The 18,051-nt window shown below is 49.4% G+C and overlaps 1 protein-coding gene across 2 annotated transcripts in view; it reads left to right on the forward strand.

The window, feature by feature from the left end:
• The window catches only part of SBNO2 (strawberry notch homolog 2), a 49,630-nt gene that overhangs the window by 22,725 nt on the left and 8,854 nt on the right, over nt 1–18,051 (forward strand). For both annotated transcript variants that reach the window (XM_054649977.2, XM_054649978.2), the window contains 14 exons: nt 1,662–1,826; nt 6,765–6,857; nt 7,466–7,562; nt 7,749–7,909; nt 8,311–8,444; nt 8,970–9,060; nt 10,101–10,244; nt 10,739–10,856; nt 11,257–11,362; nt 11,990–12,143; nt 13,388–13,564; nt 14,601–14,698; nt 16,793–16,875; nt 17,741–17,929. In XM_054649977.2, coding sequence (XP_054505952.2) covers nt 1,662–1,826; nt 6,765–6,857; nt 7,466–7,562; nt 7,749–7,909; nt 8,311–8,444; nt 8,970–9,060; nt 10,101–10,244; nt 10,739–10,856; nt 11,257–11,362; nt 11,990–12,143; nt 13,388–13,564; nt 14,601–14,698; nt 16,793–16,875; nt 17,741–17,929 — 1,810 coding nt within the window. The remainder of the gene's footprint in view (nt 1–1,661; nt 1,827–6,764; nt 6,858–7,465; nt 7,563–7,748; nt 7,910–8,310; nt 8,445–8,969; nt 9,061–10,100; nt 10,245–10,738; nt 10,857–11,256; nt 11,363–11,989; nt 12,144–13,387; nt 13,565–14,600; nt 14,699–16,792; nt 16,876–17,740; nt 17,930–18,051) is intronic.

Consider the following 18,051-nt stretch of genomic DNA (forward strand, 5'->3'; position numbering starts at 1 on the left):
TTAATTCCAAGGTGATAAATCTGGGTGCCTGTTCAGTCTCTGGATGCCTTGATTTCTGGGTAATCCTAAAATAGCCACAGAAATAGCAGGAGCAGGAGCTGCTGCCCTCACTCCCTGAGTCTTTAGGTCCACCAGTTGGTAATTGAGGAATTCAAACTCCCCACATCACACCTGCCATTGCTGGAGTGCTTCCAGCACCTGCACTGATGGCTTCAGGGCACACATTGGCAAATGAGACATCCCTGGGAAGAAGGGTAAAGGAACATGTCCCAGTGGTTTAAACCCTACAAGCCCATAACTTTTGATAGCAATCGGGGGGATTCTGACCCAGCTCTTGGCCTGAAGCCCTTGGGAACAGCACAGCCAGGCTCAGATCCTCGTGGGTTTGTCAGGCAGGGCTAAGTGACTTTTAAGAGTCTTTGGCTGCCTTTCTGCCTGTAGTGGGAAATTGGCCCTTTACTGGAAGTGAGCAGTGATTCCTCCTGTACCAGCCCCTGGCTCTGCTGGCAGCAGCCTGTTGGGTTACCCTGGTGCTCTGGCTGGGCTGTGCAGCATCTCTAGGGCTCTCTAGGGCCACCAGGACAGACCTGTTGGTCCCTTTGCCCTTCCCTCACAGACACAGGCTCCTCTCCTGCCAGACCTGAGTGCTGGAGTTTGCTGCTGGAAGTACATGGCTCTTAATTAACAGCAAAGTTTTTCTGCTTTGACGAAATTTGAAGGTGCTGCTTGGTGTGGGAGGAGGGCTGAGGTGATGGGATGGAGCTGGGGAAGGGGCAGGGTCTGTGCCACAGTGAAGAATGCAGAGCAAGAAGTGCTTATTGGCTCTTGGTTCTTGCCACCTGAAATAGGGAAATCAGACATGGGCTTCATGTTAGGGAGGGGATTGATGGCTCTTTCTGAGCCAAAGTCTGTGTGACTCAAACCAACAGCATCTCTGGGCTGCCACCAAATAAAACAGTTGCAAACCATCCAACCCAGTCACCAGAAAAGGAGCAAGGGCAGGGCAGAGCGTGGTCCCTGTTGCTGAAGGATGTTCCTTGTCCAGGCTGGGGCTGGCCCTTGGGAGGAGGATTGGTAGATCTGCCTGCATTTACCTCGATTCAAATCCAGGTGACACCAGCACTGCTTCCCCTGCTCCTGGCAGCCTCGTGTGTGTAGAAACTGCCAGGAGGAGAGGGATGTTTCCTACAGGTAGTGCTGCATGGGAAATTACAGTGAAACAGCCACACTATGGTTGAGTGTAGCTGGGTCTCTGGGGGCCCCTGCACATGAATGAAATCCTCGACTCCTTTGGGGCCAAGGTGAAGCCTTTGCAGCCCTCAGCAGCCTTTTTTAATCAGGCACAAAGTGGAGTTGAGCGATGCCACGTTGGATTCTCCTCTCTGTCCCAGTCCATGGTGCAGGGATGTGCACAGCCTAAGTCAGCCTTGACTGTGTACCCACACTCCAGGCCAGGGCTTTTCCTGCTTTTTCAAGAAACAGATTTTCAAACAGCACCACAGAGCATGTCCTCAGTTCCAGGTTAATTCCTGCGATCTGTAGAGCACAAAGCAACGGAGACGCTCATTGAGCAGAAAGAAATTACAACTTGCTGGCTGAGTAAGGAGGGATCTTTGCTCTCATCCTTCCTCCTCCAACCACGGCCATGCTTTGTGTTCCAGGATTCTTCATACCTCAATGAGCTCTCCAACAACAACTCCCTGTTCTCATCCCCCGCGGATTCCCTCTCGGACATCGTGGATGCCAAGGACTTCCTGCCCGCCGACAGCCTGAGCCACGTGCCAACGCTGTGGGATGTGAACACACCTCAGCAGAACCAGATCGAGGTAGGGGCTTGTCTTGGTGAAAAACACCAACGCTGTGGGATGTGAACACACCTCAGCAGAACCAGATCGAGGTAGGGGCTTGTCTTGGTTTGGTGAAAAACACCAACGCTGTGGGATGTGAACACACCTCAGCAGAACCAGATCGAGGTAGGGGCTTGTCTTGGTTTGGTGAAAAACGCCCAATCACTTGGTTTTAAAATTTTAAAAGTTTAATAGTAATGAAATGGTTATAAAAGTAGTAATATAATTAGAGTAATAATAATTTGGACAATTTGGATTAGGGCAATATGAGACAATAGAAACAAAGAGTTACGGACATCCAGGTACCTCTTTCTGGGCAAAATAAGCCCGAGAAAGGACACACATTACAGAGGATTAACCCTTAAAAGCAACAGCCTGTTGCATATTCATACATCTCATACATGATGCATAAATTCCATTCAAACACAGGATTCTGTCTGGTCAGTGTCAGCTCCTTCCTCTGAATCCTAACGGGGTTGTCATGGCTGAGTGAGGCAGGAAGAAGTTTGTTTCTTCTGATAATGGAGCAATAAATTCTCTTTCTCTGAAAGATTCAGGTGTCCTGTGACTGCTATCTCAGTGAGAGTCCTTTCTTTAGGAAAAAAGTATCTACATAGCATAGTTTCTATTCTAACCTTATGTTATGAACTAAAACTATATTTAACACACTGCTTAAGAAAATTAATACAGCATCAATTTCCAACATAACACATATAATATTCATTTTAATATTTGCGAAAAGCCAATCATAAAATACGCATTTTTCACAGTTTGAAAAGACAGCTGTCTGCTAAGGAAGGCAGGAGCCTCCTCTGAAATGGAAAATGTAAACCCCCTCCCTCCGAAATGCTATAAATTTTAAATTAAGGGGCTCTCTGGGAGCAGGAAATAACAGTTCTTTAATAGGGAAGAAAATAAAAGGATAAAATAAACAATGCAGTGAACTGAAACAACACTGCCAGAGTCAGACCCCAACCTGACACCCTGTGGGTCAGGGTGTTGGCAGCAGTGCCATTGGAATTGTGGCTCAGCCCTCCTGCAGTGTCAGGGCTGGTTCTGCTGGAGCAGGGATCCTGGAGAAAGGTGCAGTCTCTGCCTCTGGAGATCCAGTGGGAGAAGAGGCAGCTGCTGTTCCTCTGGGAAATCCAGTGCAGAAGCTGTGCTGGTGTTCCAGAATCTCCAGATTATATCCAGGCAGGAATGCTTGGCTGGTGTTCCAGAATCTCCAGATTATATCCAGGCAGGAATGCTTGGCTCCTCCCTCTGGGCTCACATCTCCCAATGGGATGCTGTAGTTCTTATCAGCCATGCAGGGACATTCCATAGCTGTTATCAGCAGATGTTTTTGGAGGGAGGAGTGGTTGTGGAAGAAATAAGGAAAACTGCCCACTGAACAGAAGAAACTGCCATGCAGATGGCAAATAGAATACAATTTGCTTGGCAGTCCAGGACAGGGCTGCTCCTTTCCCATCCTCCCAACAGACAGGAGGTGCCTGAGCCTTCATCCCTTGGGGGTTTTACCAAGGAATTAAGAAACCGACCCAGTTCTTTTGGGTGAAGTTTGAGGTGTGGTGATGTTATTTCACTGGTGCAGGGAAGGGGTGAAGTGGGGTTAAATCCAGCAGGTCCAGGGTTCTTGGGAGTGCTGAAGGGATGGACTCCAGGAAAACCACCCTGACATGCATCATTAACTTCCCCCTACAGCAGCACCTTTTGTTTGTTCACCAGGGCAAACAGTTCAGCAACAATGACTGAATAACTGTCTCAACTTCAGACTCACCATTTGTGTTTCCTTTGTGAGTGCAAGTCCCTGCAAGCTTTTACATCCCAGAGTTTTCTGGGGTTCAGGAGCTCCTTGCAGTCCTTCAGCATCACCTGATTGTGGGCATTTTTTGGGCATTTTCACCAGCCTTCTGCTCTCTGCTCTGCAGAGAGTGGTTGTTGGAACCACATCATCCACATCCACTGGATCTGGGTCTCAGCTCTTGCAGTTCTTGTCCATCTGTGCCTCACATTTCCACTGCAGGTCACTCTCCTAGGAAGAATGAGGGAAAAACACCCAAAGTGGCTACCCCAGGAGGGAGCTGGGGTAATCACTGCTACATTTTGAGGCTCTGCTGTGCTCAGTTTCTCTGACTGTGCTTCCCTGAGCTGTTCCTTCTGCAAGCCTCGGACCAGTTGGAACTTGCAGTTTGAGGCAGCAGGAAGAGAGCTGAGCTATTGGAATGCAAGAAGTGGCTGCAGACATCCCAGGCTTGCAAACTGGATGGTTAAAAATGCTGGAGAGCAGATGCATCCCCCAGGACAGAGGAGCCATGTGCCACATTGCTCCTGTTTTCATATTATTGCTGGGTTTTTATGTAAAAGCCTAAATCTCCTCAGAAATGGTTCTGTGGTGGGCTCTTTCCAATCATGTGAACTCTGGGTGAGACATTGAATGCCTAGAAAATCCTGGAGTTCTGTGTCTGTGGAGTGGACAACAAAAACTTACTGGGAAATGCTGTTCTAAATGCAGCATGAAGAAAACAAAGGAGAAATAATCGTTGTGTAAGTGTGAGACTGACTTGTGTGACCACAGCAGGATCTCCAGCAGAGTCCTTGTCCCTGTGCTGTTCCTTGTCCCTGTCCCATGCTGTTCCTCATGCCCTGCCCTCTACCCTTGTGTCCTGCTGAGCTCTTGGGCTCAGATAAGGCCAATTAACTCCTTGGAATTCCATTTATAAACGACTTCCTTTGGAAAGGAATCTCCAGCTAATTTTGAACCGTTGTCTTATCTGTGTTTGCTGAGGCAGTTGGGGCAGGGTTGCTGCTTTTTTGGGCTGTTTTTCATCTGAGTAACATTTCCTGAGGTGGTGTCAGTGAGGTGCCTCATGGACAGGAGATTTTAGTTTCATTATTGTGTGCAAGTGGCACCATGTACTGGGGCACTGGGTAAAAGTACTGCCTGTTTGATTCACCACTGGCCTCTGCATATTGGTGTGGGATATCAGCATCTTGTGCCTCCCCACATCACCACACCATCCTAGTTTTCCCTGGAATTGCAGGAACTTTGGCTTTTGAGCAGCCAGAGCAGTCACTAAGCTGCAGTGATGGAAAATCCATCACGTTGCATCCTGATTCCTTTGATCCATCCCTCATCTGTGGCTGTGCAGCCAGTTCTGACCCACAGTCCACTGCTGGGTCATCAGGAGTGTAGTTTTTCTAGAACTTTTGTCTCAGAGACCCAGACAGAGCAGGAACATCAATCTCTCAAAGTTCTGATAGATGGGACATCCCAGGAGCCAAGCTGGATAAATCCTGGGGGGAGACCCATCTGTGGATCCCAGGTACAGGAACAGCCTTGTGCTTTGTCCTCTTTAAAAATAAACATTCCTAGCTTGCTGAGAATCCCTGGATTGAGGTGCTTTGGGATCAAAGTGGAAAGGGCTGCACACAGAAGTGCCTCTGTGTGCCAGTGGGGAGAGCTGTTATCCCAAGGAAAGGAGCTGTATCCAATGTGTTGGCTCTGTTTATCACTCAGGAATGGGCAGAGAGGGAAGAGCTGCTACCCTGTGAAATATTTGCAGGAGCAGCAGACAAAACAGCTTTGATTGTAATGGAGTTGTGAAATAACCTTTTAAAAATAGTCCCTGTCATACATTGTGTTTTCTGTCATCCATCTCACACATTCCCAGTGTTTTTAAGGCTGGGAGGCACAGCCCAGCCTTGGAAGCCTGTGACTGGAATTTGAGAGCTGCTGATGCAGTTTTTTGTTGCTCATTCACAGTTATGTTCAAGATGTGAGCAGCTTTCTCCCAGCTCAGAGCCCAGGGAAGGGATTTACACAGAGAGAGGTTGGCTTGGCAGCCATGTGGGACTGATTCCAGTCCAGGGGAGTCACTGCAAGGTGGGACAAAATGGAGAAAAATGCAGAGGAGAAAAAAGCAGAGTAAGAGCAAGGCTGTGATTGTGCAATTGTTGGTCTCTCTCCTACTTCCAGCCCTGTGCTCTCATGGATCTGTGTTTCTCTTCTCTGGATGTTCTTAGCACCGAGGGAGGAGAAAATCAAACCAGGAGGTGAGGGAGGGTAGGGAAAGGCAGGAATTGTACAGGTGGATGATCCATCTCCCACTGCAGCTCCTGCTCCCACCTGCTCTGACCCTCACAGCACATTCTCACCTGTGTGGGTGGTTTTCAAATGCCCCCAACAGCCAAGGTTCCTGTTGCTTCCTCTGCAATTCCTGAGGTGGAATGCTGAGTGCCAAAGCTGGGTCAGGATAGCAAAGGTTTGTTCTTTGGGGATTTTTGGGATGCAAACTCAGCCTTGCATTTGCTTCCTGCTGCTGGAGCTTCAAGAACACATCCTGCCCTTCCAGCAGCTCCTGGCCTTTCTCCTGTCTGAGACCAAACTGAGCTTGGATTTGTAGGTGGGGATGTTTCACCTGCTCTCCAGATTTGCTGGCACTGAAAACACTTGTTCTGTCCAGCTTCCTTCTGGTAATTCTGACTCAGGCTTCCAGGAATGGAGGGTGGGTTTTTTTCTTTCTTCTTCTTTTTATTTTTCTTAAATTTTATTTAAAAATAGGAGTGTTTATGCCTAAGAACTTCCCATGTTTCTCTGCTGCTGGTGGAGCCTGGGTCTGTCATTGAGCCTGGCGCTCTGCACAGGCTGTAAACTTGGAGTAGAGCTGCTCCTGGATGCCACGAGCTGCTGGCCTGACCTTGCTCTCTGTCGGGAAATTCCAGGGTGAATTTGTTTGTGTGGGAGCAGAGAAGGATCTCCTCAGCCTGGAATTTCTTAGGAGTTCTCTCTCCTTGTGGAGTGTCTTGGGAGTTCTCTCCTGGCAAGCTGCATGGTCCAGGGATCAGAGTGTCCAAGGATCTTTGTTGGAGCATGTCCACGTTTGCCCTTCCTCACCTGCACGCTCTGTGTTGCAGCTGTTCTCACCCAGCACACCATTCCCTGGCCTGAACAGCTCCAGTGACCACGTTCCTGCTGTCCCCAGCACCCCACTCCTCATCAGCTACCAGGTGAGAGCCTCAGTGGGATGCTCCTGGTGACATCCCAGTGCTGGGGGAAGCATTTCTGACCTTTATCCCTTCAGAGGGAGTGAGACAGGAAGCTCAGACAGGCACAAGTCCCTGCCCTTCCCAGAAGTGTGTTACATTTCCCAGAGGGGAGCCTGCTCAGAGCTTTGGGCTCTGAGGACTTTGCTCTCTGCTGTGGGCACAGCTCTGGGTGTAAAGCTGGGCCAGGTGCCCGCTCAGGGCAGGTTGGGCAGGGTTCACATGACCCCACAGCCCATGCCAGCAGTGGTGCCAACAACTTTCCCCAGTTTGGTGAGAACCAGGCATTGGGGCAGCTTTTAGAGCCCCTGGGGTGGGCTCCCACTGATCTTAGTCTGGGAATGAGATGGATTGGGATTTTTAGGAGGGTTGTAGCTTTTTGGGGATGGTTTCAGTGGCAGTTTGAGGCTGGGCACAGGCTGTCCTTAGTCTGGGAATGAGATGGATTGGGATTTTTAGGAGGGTTGTAGCTTTGGGGATGGTTTCAGTGGCAGTTTGAGGCTGGGCACAGCACAACTCATTTCTGTAGCTCAGCAGGAACATTAACATTGGGTCAATGCTGTTTTCTTCAGTCTCTGGCTCCTGCAGAGGAGGAAGATGAAGGTGAGGAGGAGGAAACAGAAGAGTTGGGGCAGACGGAGACGTATGCAGAATATATCCCTTCAAAATGTGAGTGTTGCCTTGGGAAGCTCTGTTCACTCCATTGTGCACCAACCTAATTTAATTGTGTGTTTGCTGTGGCACCTCCCAGGCTTGTGGTTTTCTAGGGAGAGCTCCACAGTGCCCTGGGCTCTGGCTGGGTGATGAGCTCTGGGAGAAAAGACCTGGGCTGACCTGTGTTCTGTTGTCATTCAGCCAAGATTGGGAAGCACCATCCTGACCTGGTGGTTGAGACGAGCACCCTGTCCAGTGTCCCCCCCCCTGACATTACCTACAGCCTTTCCCTGCCCAGCTCCGTGGCTGACAAAGGCTCCCTGTCTGCACTACAGCTGGAAGCCATCATCTACGCCTGCCAGGTACCTCCTGCACCTCAGCTGTCTCACACCTGAAGGAAAATGCCTCTTGCAGGGCCAGGTGTTCACGTGTGTTTTAAAATGACTGTAATTTGGGTGATGAAACTCCTTTGGCATTTTAAATGCCTCTTGAAGGATTATTTGAATCCTTCCAAAGGGGGCTTCTGTGTGGTCTGTTTTCCAAAGAGGCAAGAACCCTGGACTTTTCTTGCAGAGGGTTTTACATTTGGGGGGCCTTTTCCATGAATTGCCACTTGTGACCTTTCCTGCTGTTGTTTGGCTGAGCAGTGCACATGCATCTGTGGGATGTGTGAAAGGGTTAAGTGCTGCTCACATCAGAGCTCTCAGCAAAGGCAAATCTTTAATTTTAAGTTTAATTTTCAGTTCTGTTCTTGATTTTGCAGCAACATGAAGTTTTATTGCCCAACGGGCAGCGAGCTGGGTTTCTGATCGGGGACGGTGCTGGAGTCGGGAAGGGCAGGACTGTTGCAGGCATCATCTTTGAAAATTATCTTAAAGGGAGGAAAAAAGCTCTGTGGTAAGTTGTTGGTTTTTTTTTTTTTCCTCTTTTCCCGTAAGACCTTGGAGTAAGTTTGGATCTGGAAGTAAGGAATTCTTTAGTGCTGATGTTGGCTTTAGAGTTGAGTCATGCTGTGGCCTTGGGTAAGTCCTTTCCACCTCTTAGTGCCTGACTGCTGCCTGTGAAATGGGAATATTCCCCCTGCAGCAGGGATGGGGAATGAGTCACTGTGAAATAACAGGTTTTGTGCTCCTTGGGGTGAGGTGTCAAGCCTGGCCCTGCTCTCCCTGCAGTTGTGGAGGGTTGTTCCTGGGTTTCCTGGGTGCAGAGCCAGGAATAAGGGGCTTTGCTGCAGATCACAGCCTGTGCTGAGGGGCAGATGGGCTGTCAGATCTCACTCTGGGGGCTGTGGGCAGTGGCAGATGTGAAAACTCTGCACAGCTCCTCGTGCTTTAATCAGAGCTATTAATCACCCTGTGTCCTGACTCCCTGGGGACATCCCCAGCCCCAGGAGGAGATAACCACCCCACATCTCCTTCACAGGTTCAGCGTCTCCAATGATCTCAAGTACGATGCTGAGAGAGACCTGAAGGACATCGAGGCCTCCCACATTCCTGTGCATGCTCTGAACAAGGTAGGAGAGGAGCTGCACTGCTGCTCTGGGAATCAGCAGCAGCTGCAGGCTCTGGCTGAGCACGTGGAGCAGGACGAGGCTCAGGCAGCAGCAGAGCTTCTGTTCCCTCCTCCCAGCCAGCTCTTCCCAGTTATTTTTATTGTGGAGCTGCACAGGGAGCACAGAGCTGTTCCCTGCAGGGAGTGGGAAGTGACTGCAGGCAGGTGCAGCAGCAGAACTGGAACCTTCTTCACCATTCCTAAGAAATCCTGTGGAGAGAACAGCTCTGTGAGATGTGCTCTGCTCTCCTGGGCCAGCCTTTCCCAGTGCTGACCCATGGAATCACTTCTCAGAGCTGTAGGGAGAACAGAGATGCCTGGACTGGTGTCTGTTGTGGCCTGTGGTCGAGTCTCTGTCCAGTGTCTTCCAGTTCACTTAAATCCTCTCCTCTGGTTTTAATGGTATTGAACAACCAGCTCTTACAAAGAAACCACAGGTGTTTGACACCTCTGAATGTGCTCCACTAAGAGAGTGAAAGGGATTTTGTGTTCAACCCCAACAGACTTCAAATGGAACTTTCTTCAGCTTGGGACCAAGCCTTTCCCTCTTGTACTTCATTACATGTGGGACCCATGGCAGTGATACAGGCAACAATCTCACCTGGTCAAAGAGAAAATGGTTTTCTAGAAGGAATTAAAACAGACAGGAAGGGTCAAAGACTAAACTGTTGCTTAAAAAAAGGAAGCACTTTTTTTTTGCCAGAAAATCTCTGTCCTCGCACGGTCCCCATGGTTCACTGCAGGCTTGCAGATGTGCTGACACATTGGCTGGGGCACTTCTCCAGGCATTTACAGTCCCTGTCATCACAATATTTCAGTGCCAAACACAAATGCTGAAGACATCAGCTACCAACAGCTTTTTGCCTGTTCTGAGCTTAGGCTGGGATTTGCTCTCAGAGCGGGAATGCGCACAGCACGGAATGTGGGCAGGGATGGGTGTGACATTCTGAGGACAACAGTCACAGTGTGTGTGTGTGTGTGCTCCTGCTCCTCTTCCTGCAGATTAAATATGGTGACACAGCTACCTCAGAAGGAGTCCTCTTTGCCACCTACTCGGCGCTGATCGGTGAAAGCCAGGCCGGGGGACAGCACAGGACGCGCTTAAAACAGATTTTGGAGTGGTGCAGGGAAAACTTTGAGGGAGTTGTATCCTTAAAAAAAAAACAACCAAAAAACAAGAGACAAAAACTGGAGAGAGTGAGAGAGAGGAACTGCTGCTTTTAATTGTGCTTCAGCAGGGAACAAAGAGCCCGGGGCTGTGTGAAATCACAGGGAGCAGCCCAGTGCCTTCAGGAGACAGGAATCCCCCACACTCACTTCTCCTCCTCCTCCTCCTCCAGGATGTAGTTAAGAGGAGGAGGGGAAGAAGCAGCTGGGATTAACCTTTTCAGCATTCCTTTCCCTCAGTATTACAAGACACACCTTGGAGGTGAAGGGAGAGGGAGGGGTGGATGACTTTGGATCTGAGGAGCACAGGGCTGGGCAAACCCAGCAGATTCCACGTGTGGGCCATGAGTCAGTCCTGTTGATACTGGGACAGGTTGTTCAGTTGCCTGGAGGAGACTAGGTTCTATTTTCTGTCTGCTCCCATCCTCTGGATGAAAATAGATCCTTTCTCCTTAACTGCCACTCCCCTCCAGATTGTGTTTGATGAATGCCACAAAGCCAAAAACGCCAGCTCTACCAAAATGGGCAAAGCAGTGCTGGACCTGCAGAACAAGCTGCCTCGAGCAAGGGTTGTCTATGCCAGTGCCACAGGTGAGCTGCTCTGCCCACAGGGTGGGTGTGAGAGTGGCAGAGGTCCCCTCTGACCTGAAGGGGCACCCTGAGGTGTGAGTGTGTGTGAGATCCTGTAAGGAGAAGCCAGTGGTGCTGCGGGGCTAGAGAGGAGCTCAGCATGCTGAGATGTGCCCCAAGCCCCATCACTGATGTCACTTGTGACATTTTGGTGGGTCAGATTAATTTCTCTCCAGTTTAACTTGTTCCTGGCCAGCTGTTCCAGCTGCTTTGTGATGTTTACCCACGGAATGTAGGGAGGGCAATGTTCAGAAAGTTCTCCAAAGGCACAATGGCAAATGACAACCTCTTCAGAGGTCTCTTGAGTCACAGCTATTCCCAAGTGCTGTGGGTTTGCTGACATTGATTTCTGTCCCAACAGGTGCCTCAGAGCCAAAAAACATGATTTACATGAGCCGCCTGGGGATCTGGGGGGAGGGAACCCCGTTCCGAGCCTTCGATGAGTTCCTGCACGCCATTGAGAAGAGGTGAGTCCTGCCCAGTGCCTTGTGTGGGACGGGGTGCAGTGCCCAAGGATGGGGTGGGCAGCGTCCCACAGAGCTGGGGTGGGGCTGCTTCTGGAGAAGAACATGCCCTGTGCTGCCCCTGAGCAGAGGGAAGGTCCCACAGCTGGGACTCTGAGCTGAGGATCACAACTGGGGTTCCACAGCTGGGGTTCACAACTGGGGTTCCACAGCTGGGGTTCAAAACTGGGGTTCCACAGCTGGGGTTCTGATGCTGTTGAGTCAGGGATGGAATGAAGGACTCCAGTCTTCAGAAGGTGAATCAGAAGGCAATTTAATAAAGGTAGGGGGTCTTTTATAATGTGACTCATTAAGGTGAGGCTTGATTGGTCTCAAGAACCTCTCACACTATTGGTGAACTATGAATAGCACACTCTGGAGAACCATATCTATAAACAGCAGTTACAGAAAGAGAGATAATAATTGTTTTAATTCTTTTCTCTCAGTTTCCCAGGCTTGGCCTGGGAGAAATTATCTCCGTTCTTTCTTTGACTGAACTAAGAATATCCACAGAGTTCCAAAGCTGGACCCACAGCTGGGGCTCAGAGCTGGGGCTCTGAGGTGGGTCCCACAACTGTTGTCCTCTGCCAGGGGAGTCGGCGCGATGGAGATCGTGGCCATGGACATGAAGGTCAGTGGGATGTACATTGCTCGGCAGCTCAGCTTCACTGGGGTGACCTTCAGGATTGAGGAGATCCCTCTGGATGAGAAGTACAAGGCTGTCTACGACAAAGCAGCCAAGCTGGTGAGCTGAGATCCTTGGAGTGGGAGGCTGGGGTCTGACCATGCTTTGGGCACAGCCACCAGTGTGTGGGAGGCTGTGAGGCCCCTAAATGTGGCCATGACCTCAAAGGTGTGGTGGTGTTTGAGAGTCTTCAGGACGAGGGAAGAGATTAGAATCTTGACTCTATGTTTCAGAAGGTTGATTTATTATTTTATGATATTATGTTATATTAAAAATGCTGCATTGTGGAATTTTTCCTCACTCGGGGTCACCAATTGTGCTGGTGTTCACAGGGGTCCCAAGATGAGGGAAGAGATGAGAATCTTGACTCCATGTTTCAGAAGGCTGATTTATTATTTTATTATATATATTATATTAAAAGAAAATGCTATATTAAAACTATACTAAAACAATAGAAGAAAGGATTTCATCAGAAGGCTTGAAAGGAAAGGAATGGAATGATAACAAAAGCTGGTGGCTCTCAGAGAGTCCGAGACAGCTGGGCTGTGATTGGCCATTAATTAGAAACAACCACATGAGACCAATCCCAGATCCACCTGTTGCATTCCACAGCAGCAGATAACCATTGTTTACATTTTGTTTCTGAGGCCTCTGAGCTTCTCAGGAGAAAAATCCTAGCAAAGAGATTTTTCAGAAAATATCATGGCTACACTATACTAAAACTATACTAAAGAAAGAGAAAGGAGACATCAGAAAGCTAGAAAAGAATGATAATAAAATCTTGTGACTGACCAGAGAGTCTGACACAGCTGGACCATGATTGGTCATCAAGTAAAAACAATCTACATGGAACTAATCAAAGATGCACCTGTTGGTAAACCATCTCTAGACCACACTCTACAGCCATCAGATAATTATTGTTTACATTTCTTTTCTGAGGCTTCTCAGCCTCTCAGGAGAAAAATCCTAGCAAAAAGATTTTCCTAAAATATGTCAGTGACACAAACATAGGAAGGAAAAGAGGTACACATTGCTCAGCTGATATAATGAAAGAACTTAGACTTTTTTGCCTCTATTTGGAAGTTCCACATTTGCAAACCAGAGCTGCATCGTGCTGATGGAGAGAATGCCCAGTTTTGATTCTCAATCAGATTATCAAACCTTCAGCCTGTTCTCATCACCTCCTGAGGGGATCCCCAGTGTTGATTCTCAATCAGATCATCAAACCTGTTCTGATCACCTTCTGCACGACAGGAACGACAATGGGAGTTACATTAACTCATTCTCCTTGGTGTTACCCGCAGTGGGCAGAGGCCTTGATGGTGTTCCAGCAGGCAGCTGACTGCATCGGCCTGGAGTCTCGCAAGTCCCTGTGGGGTCAGTTCTGGTCGGCTCACCAGCGCTTCTTCAAGTACCTGTGCATCGCCGCCAAGGTGCGGCGCCTCGTGGAGCTGGCCCGGGAGGAGCTGGCCAGGGACAAGGTACGGGAGCCCCACCGGGGGGTTGTGTTTGTGAGGGTCCCCAGAAGGAGGTGAGAGATGAGTGAATCTGACCCATGTTCTTAGAAGGCTAATATTTTATTTTATTTTATTTTATTTTATTTTATTTTATTTTATTTTATTTTATTTTATTTTATTTTATTCTATTTTATTTTTATTCTATTTTATTTTTATTCTATTTTATTTTATTCTATGTTATTCTATTCTATTTTATTCTATTTATGACATGACATGACATATCACATTGTATATCACATTGTATATAATATACCCCTCACCTGGGGGTTGTGTTTGTGAGGGTCCCCAAGAGGAGGTGAGAGATGAGTGAATCTGACCCAAGTTCTTAGAAGGCTAATCTTTTCTTTTCTTTTCTTTTCTTTTCTTTTCTTTTCTTTTCTTTTCTTTTCTTTTCTTTTCTTTTCTTTTCTTTTCTTTTCTTTTCTTTTCTTTTCTTTTCTTTTCTTTTCTTTTCTTTTCTTTTCTTTTCTTTTCTTCTTTATTTTCTTTATTTTCTTTTATTTTCTTTATGACATGACATATATCACATTATATATCACGTTATATATCACATTATATATCACGTTATGTATCACATCATATCACATTATATTCTATCATATCATATATCACATCATATCATATTATATCATATCATAATCGCATCATATCACCTTATATCACATCATATTATATCACATCATATAATATTGCCTCAAGTACAGCTCTGTCCTTTCCCCTGTCTGCTTGCACCTTAGAGATTTTAGGCAGGAACTTCCTAGCATAGTCAGTGAGGTTCTGTGCTCAGAGTCCCCCTGTGTGGGGTCAGCACAGGGGGGTGCTGATGCTGGAAGATTTGAGAGATGATTCTTCCTCAGGAGCCCTGCCCAGCATGGACCTACCTGGAACAGGGACCAAGGGGAGATAGGTGGGCCTGGGCAATGCCACTGTGTGGCAGTGCAGCTGCCCTGGCACCTGACTGTGCCACCCCTCATGTCCCCCATCCCTCGTGTCCCCACAGTGCATTGTCATCGGCCTGCAGTCCACGGGGGAGGCTCGCACCAGGGAGGTCCTGGACGAGAACGATGGGCACCTCAACTGCTTTGTCTCTGCTGCAGAGTGAGTTAAAAATCCCTGCTTTCCTCTGTGGGGTGTGTGGGGGCAAAGCTCTGCCCTGGGGCACAGAGCACTGGCAGGTCTTCAAATGCAGTTTGGTGTCACCTCCCCCTGTTCCACAGAGGGGACACTCAGGTGGGTCCTTGAGGCACTGGATCCTCAGTGGGACTGTGTGAGCTGCATCCTGGATTTTGAAGTCTCCCATGGACTTACAGGAAGAGCCTGATCCTACTCTCTGCACACATAAAATAATTGTCAGAAAGAGAGGCAGAATTGTAGCTCAGAGGTAGTTTGTGTGGATCTGGCTGTGAAAAATGAGGCTGTTGACACAGAAGAAATGAGCAAGAGAATTTACTGTGATGGCTGGGATGATGATGTGAGATGGTGTCAGTGGAGTTTAAATCCACCAGTGTTGGCTTTTAGCTCATGTATAAATCAGCACCAGTGTCCTGGCTGTGTGGCCATTGTTCCCAGCTAACCGGGAGCTGCCTGTGCCCGAGTGAGCCTGCAGCAGAACTTGTGCTGCCCTCTGAGCAGAGAGTAAGGCTCCTGCTTCCCCTCCTTCCTGCAGCTTCCAAAACCCCAACCCATCCCTGAATGCAGCTGCTCCTGCATGACAGGGGACAAAAATCTGGCATTGGGTTGGGTTTCTGCTGTTCAGCAGAGCTGTTTTCTTCCAAGTGACTTCTGCTGCAGGTGGGAGTAGTGGGACATGCCCAGAGCAGCCTGAGGCTGGGTTAGGCTGAGCTTTCCTCCCTTGCTGAGGGGGCTTTGGGTTGGTCTGTGTCACTCCTCTGCCTCCAGCCCATTTCTGAGAGCCAAGTACACTTTGGTGACAGTGCACAGGGCAGGTCTGGCAGCTCCTTGGGTGATTTGGCCCCTTGGATTGGTTTCCACGTCACAGAACTCCAGTCTAGGGGACAGCGTGGTGCCTGGCTGAGTGGTGCTGGAGGAGGGGTCTGTCAGGGGTCTGTCTGTCTGTCCCACTCTGTGTGAATTGCTGCCCACTCCCAGAGGCAGCAGCTCTGTGTTCCACAGTCCTGGCCAGATCACCAAGTGTCTCCTGGCATCTGCTCAGCCTCCAAATGTGTGTCCTGGTGTTCCAGCACTTCAGGGGATTTCTGGAGGGGACTGTGCTGGGAAGGAGCAGTTTAAAGATGCTGAGAAATGGGGTTAAAAATAAACATGGTCCTGTGGTGGGTGGATTCCAGCCCAGGGCTGTTTCCAGAGAGATGGAGAGGGGAGTGTGGGAAATGAGTGGAATTTCAGAGCTGGGAGGCTCCAGAGTCAGTGGTCATTGGGTCACCCAGCACACAGGACAGGGGTCATTGCTGGTGTCACATAACTGCAGACACAGAGCTCTGTCCCTCTGGGGAGCACTGTGGTCACTGTCCCCTTCAGCCCCTCATGCCAAGGGTCCTGGAGCTCCCTCCCCAGTTCCTAAGTCTCCCTTTTCTCACCCAGGGGAGTTGTTGTCATGTCCATCCTCTCACCTGGTGCTTGCTATGTTTGGTTTGGAGGTTTTTTGGTTTGTTTTTATTTTCCAAGCAGAACTCAATCAGCACCACCCCATTGCCCTGGGGGTTCATCCACACAGTCAGCATTTAAACATTTGGTCTTTGATTTGCAGAACAGCCCACAGAAACCTTTGATTTTCACCTTTTCTGACTTTTTTTTCCTTCCATTCACTTGGAACCACTACAGATCCATGTTCTGTCCCTTGGTTTTGTGGGAAGCAGTCCCACAGCCAGGGAGTTGGAGGACTTAGGTGGAACATATTTATTGGATGGCCTGACAGTGGTCTGTGCTCTCAGGGCATGGAGAGGGACTGGGACACTGGAGTTGCTGTATTTTTGGTGTAACAGTTTCCCAGTGTAGTGTTTCCCATTTAAAACTCCTTCTTGGTTGTTATATAAACGACCTGCAGGTCCAAGAGCCACCTTGTACCAGGGGCTGGCTGAGGCCAAGCTGGTGGCCATGGATGGGGTGGATTGACCTCTCTTCCATGGAACATGGGGCTATCCCAAACAAACATTGCTATGTGATGACCAGCACGTGTTGCTGGCAGCTGGAATAAATTTTGCATCTTACTTTCAGAGGCGTCTTTCTATCACTAATTCAGAAGCACTTTCCTTCAAACAAAAGAAAGAGAGAAAAAGGAACTGGCATTAAAAGAAAACGTAAGATCTCCCTCACTCCCAGCCCAGCCCCTGCCTCCTGCCCTGCTGCTGCCCCCCAGCCACTCAGCTTCTCTGCCTTTTGCCATGCTTTTTGCTGCTCTCCCTGGTTTTGATTTGCCCTCCTGCACATCTCCCAGTGCTCCCTCATCCAGAGGACAGCAGCTCTGGGCCTTCCCCCCTTTTCCTCCCTCTGCTTCACTGCCCTTGCCCTGATCCTTCCCCTCAACCCACGCTGGGGCAGATGGCACAAGGCCTGGCTGGTGTCTGAACTCCTCCTGCAGCAAGGGGGGTCCTCCACAACCCCTTACTTAGAGCACAGAAGGTGTCCTGAGGAAAAAAAATAATTTCCCTGCTGAATTATTTGTTGTGGCCGCAGGTAAGAAGAGTTTGGGATGTGGAACAGGGGGAAGAGGGGGCAGCAGCACTGGCAGGTTGTGGAGCAGCCTGATCCATGAACCCTTCTTAGGCAGAGGGGCACATTGTGCTGTGCTTCGTGTCCCAAAACACCAGTACCTACCTGTGTTCTGCACACTCCTCTGGAGGCAATGCCCTGGGATTCCTTCCCTGACGAGCTGGCACTGCTTAGAGCCAGCCATGTGTGCAGCCAACTTCAGCCCTGCTCAGGAGTGCCTTGTTCTTCCTTTCTCTCTCTTCCTTTGTCTCTCCTGCTCTCCCTCCCTCCCTAACTGCCACCCCCACCCCAGAGGCTGTGTCTTTCTGAGGTCACACTCTTATTTGGGGCAGGCTCAGCTCTTTTGGGACTCCTCCTCCTGTCTCTGCACTGTCCCTGTCTGCCCTGTCCCTGTGTCCTGCACTGGTGCCCTGCTGGTGCTGGGGCTGTGACACTGCTCCCTCTCTGCTGCAGGGCGTCCCAGGGGCCGCTGCCCCAAGGCTCTGCGGGGTCCCTGTGACCAAGGGGTTGTCATCAAGATCAGCGATGACAGCAGCACCGACTCGGACATGGGGCTGGACAGCGACCTCACCTCGTCCCCAGAGTCCCTGTTGGAGACAGATGATGTCATCTTCGTGGATCACACCTTCAGCGAGGACAGGGGTGAGCAGGGCAGTGACAGGCACAGCTGGGGAGGGGTGGAGCAGTTTGTTTGGGGGTCCCCAGGGTCCCCCTAAGCTGTGTGTTCACTGGTAGGTCATGTGCCTTTGTCCAGCAGCAGTGGC

The sequence above is a fragment of the Agelaius phoeniceus genome, chromosome 29 (assembly GCF_051311805.1).
Source record: "Agelaius phoeniceus isolate bAgePho1 chromosome 29, bAgePho1.hap1, whole genome shotgun sequence".
NCBI classification, from domain to species: Eukaryota; Metazoa; Chordata; class Aves; order Passeriformes; family Icteridae; genus Agelaius; species Agelaius phoeniceus.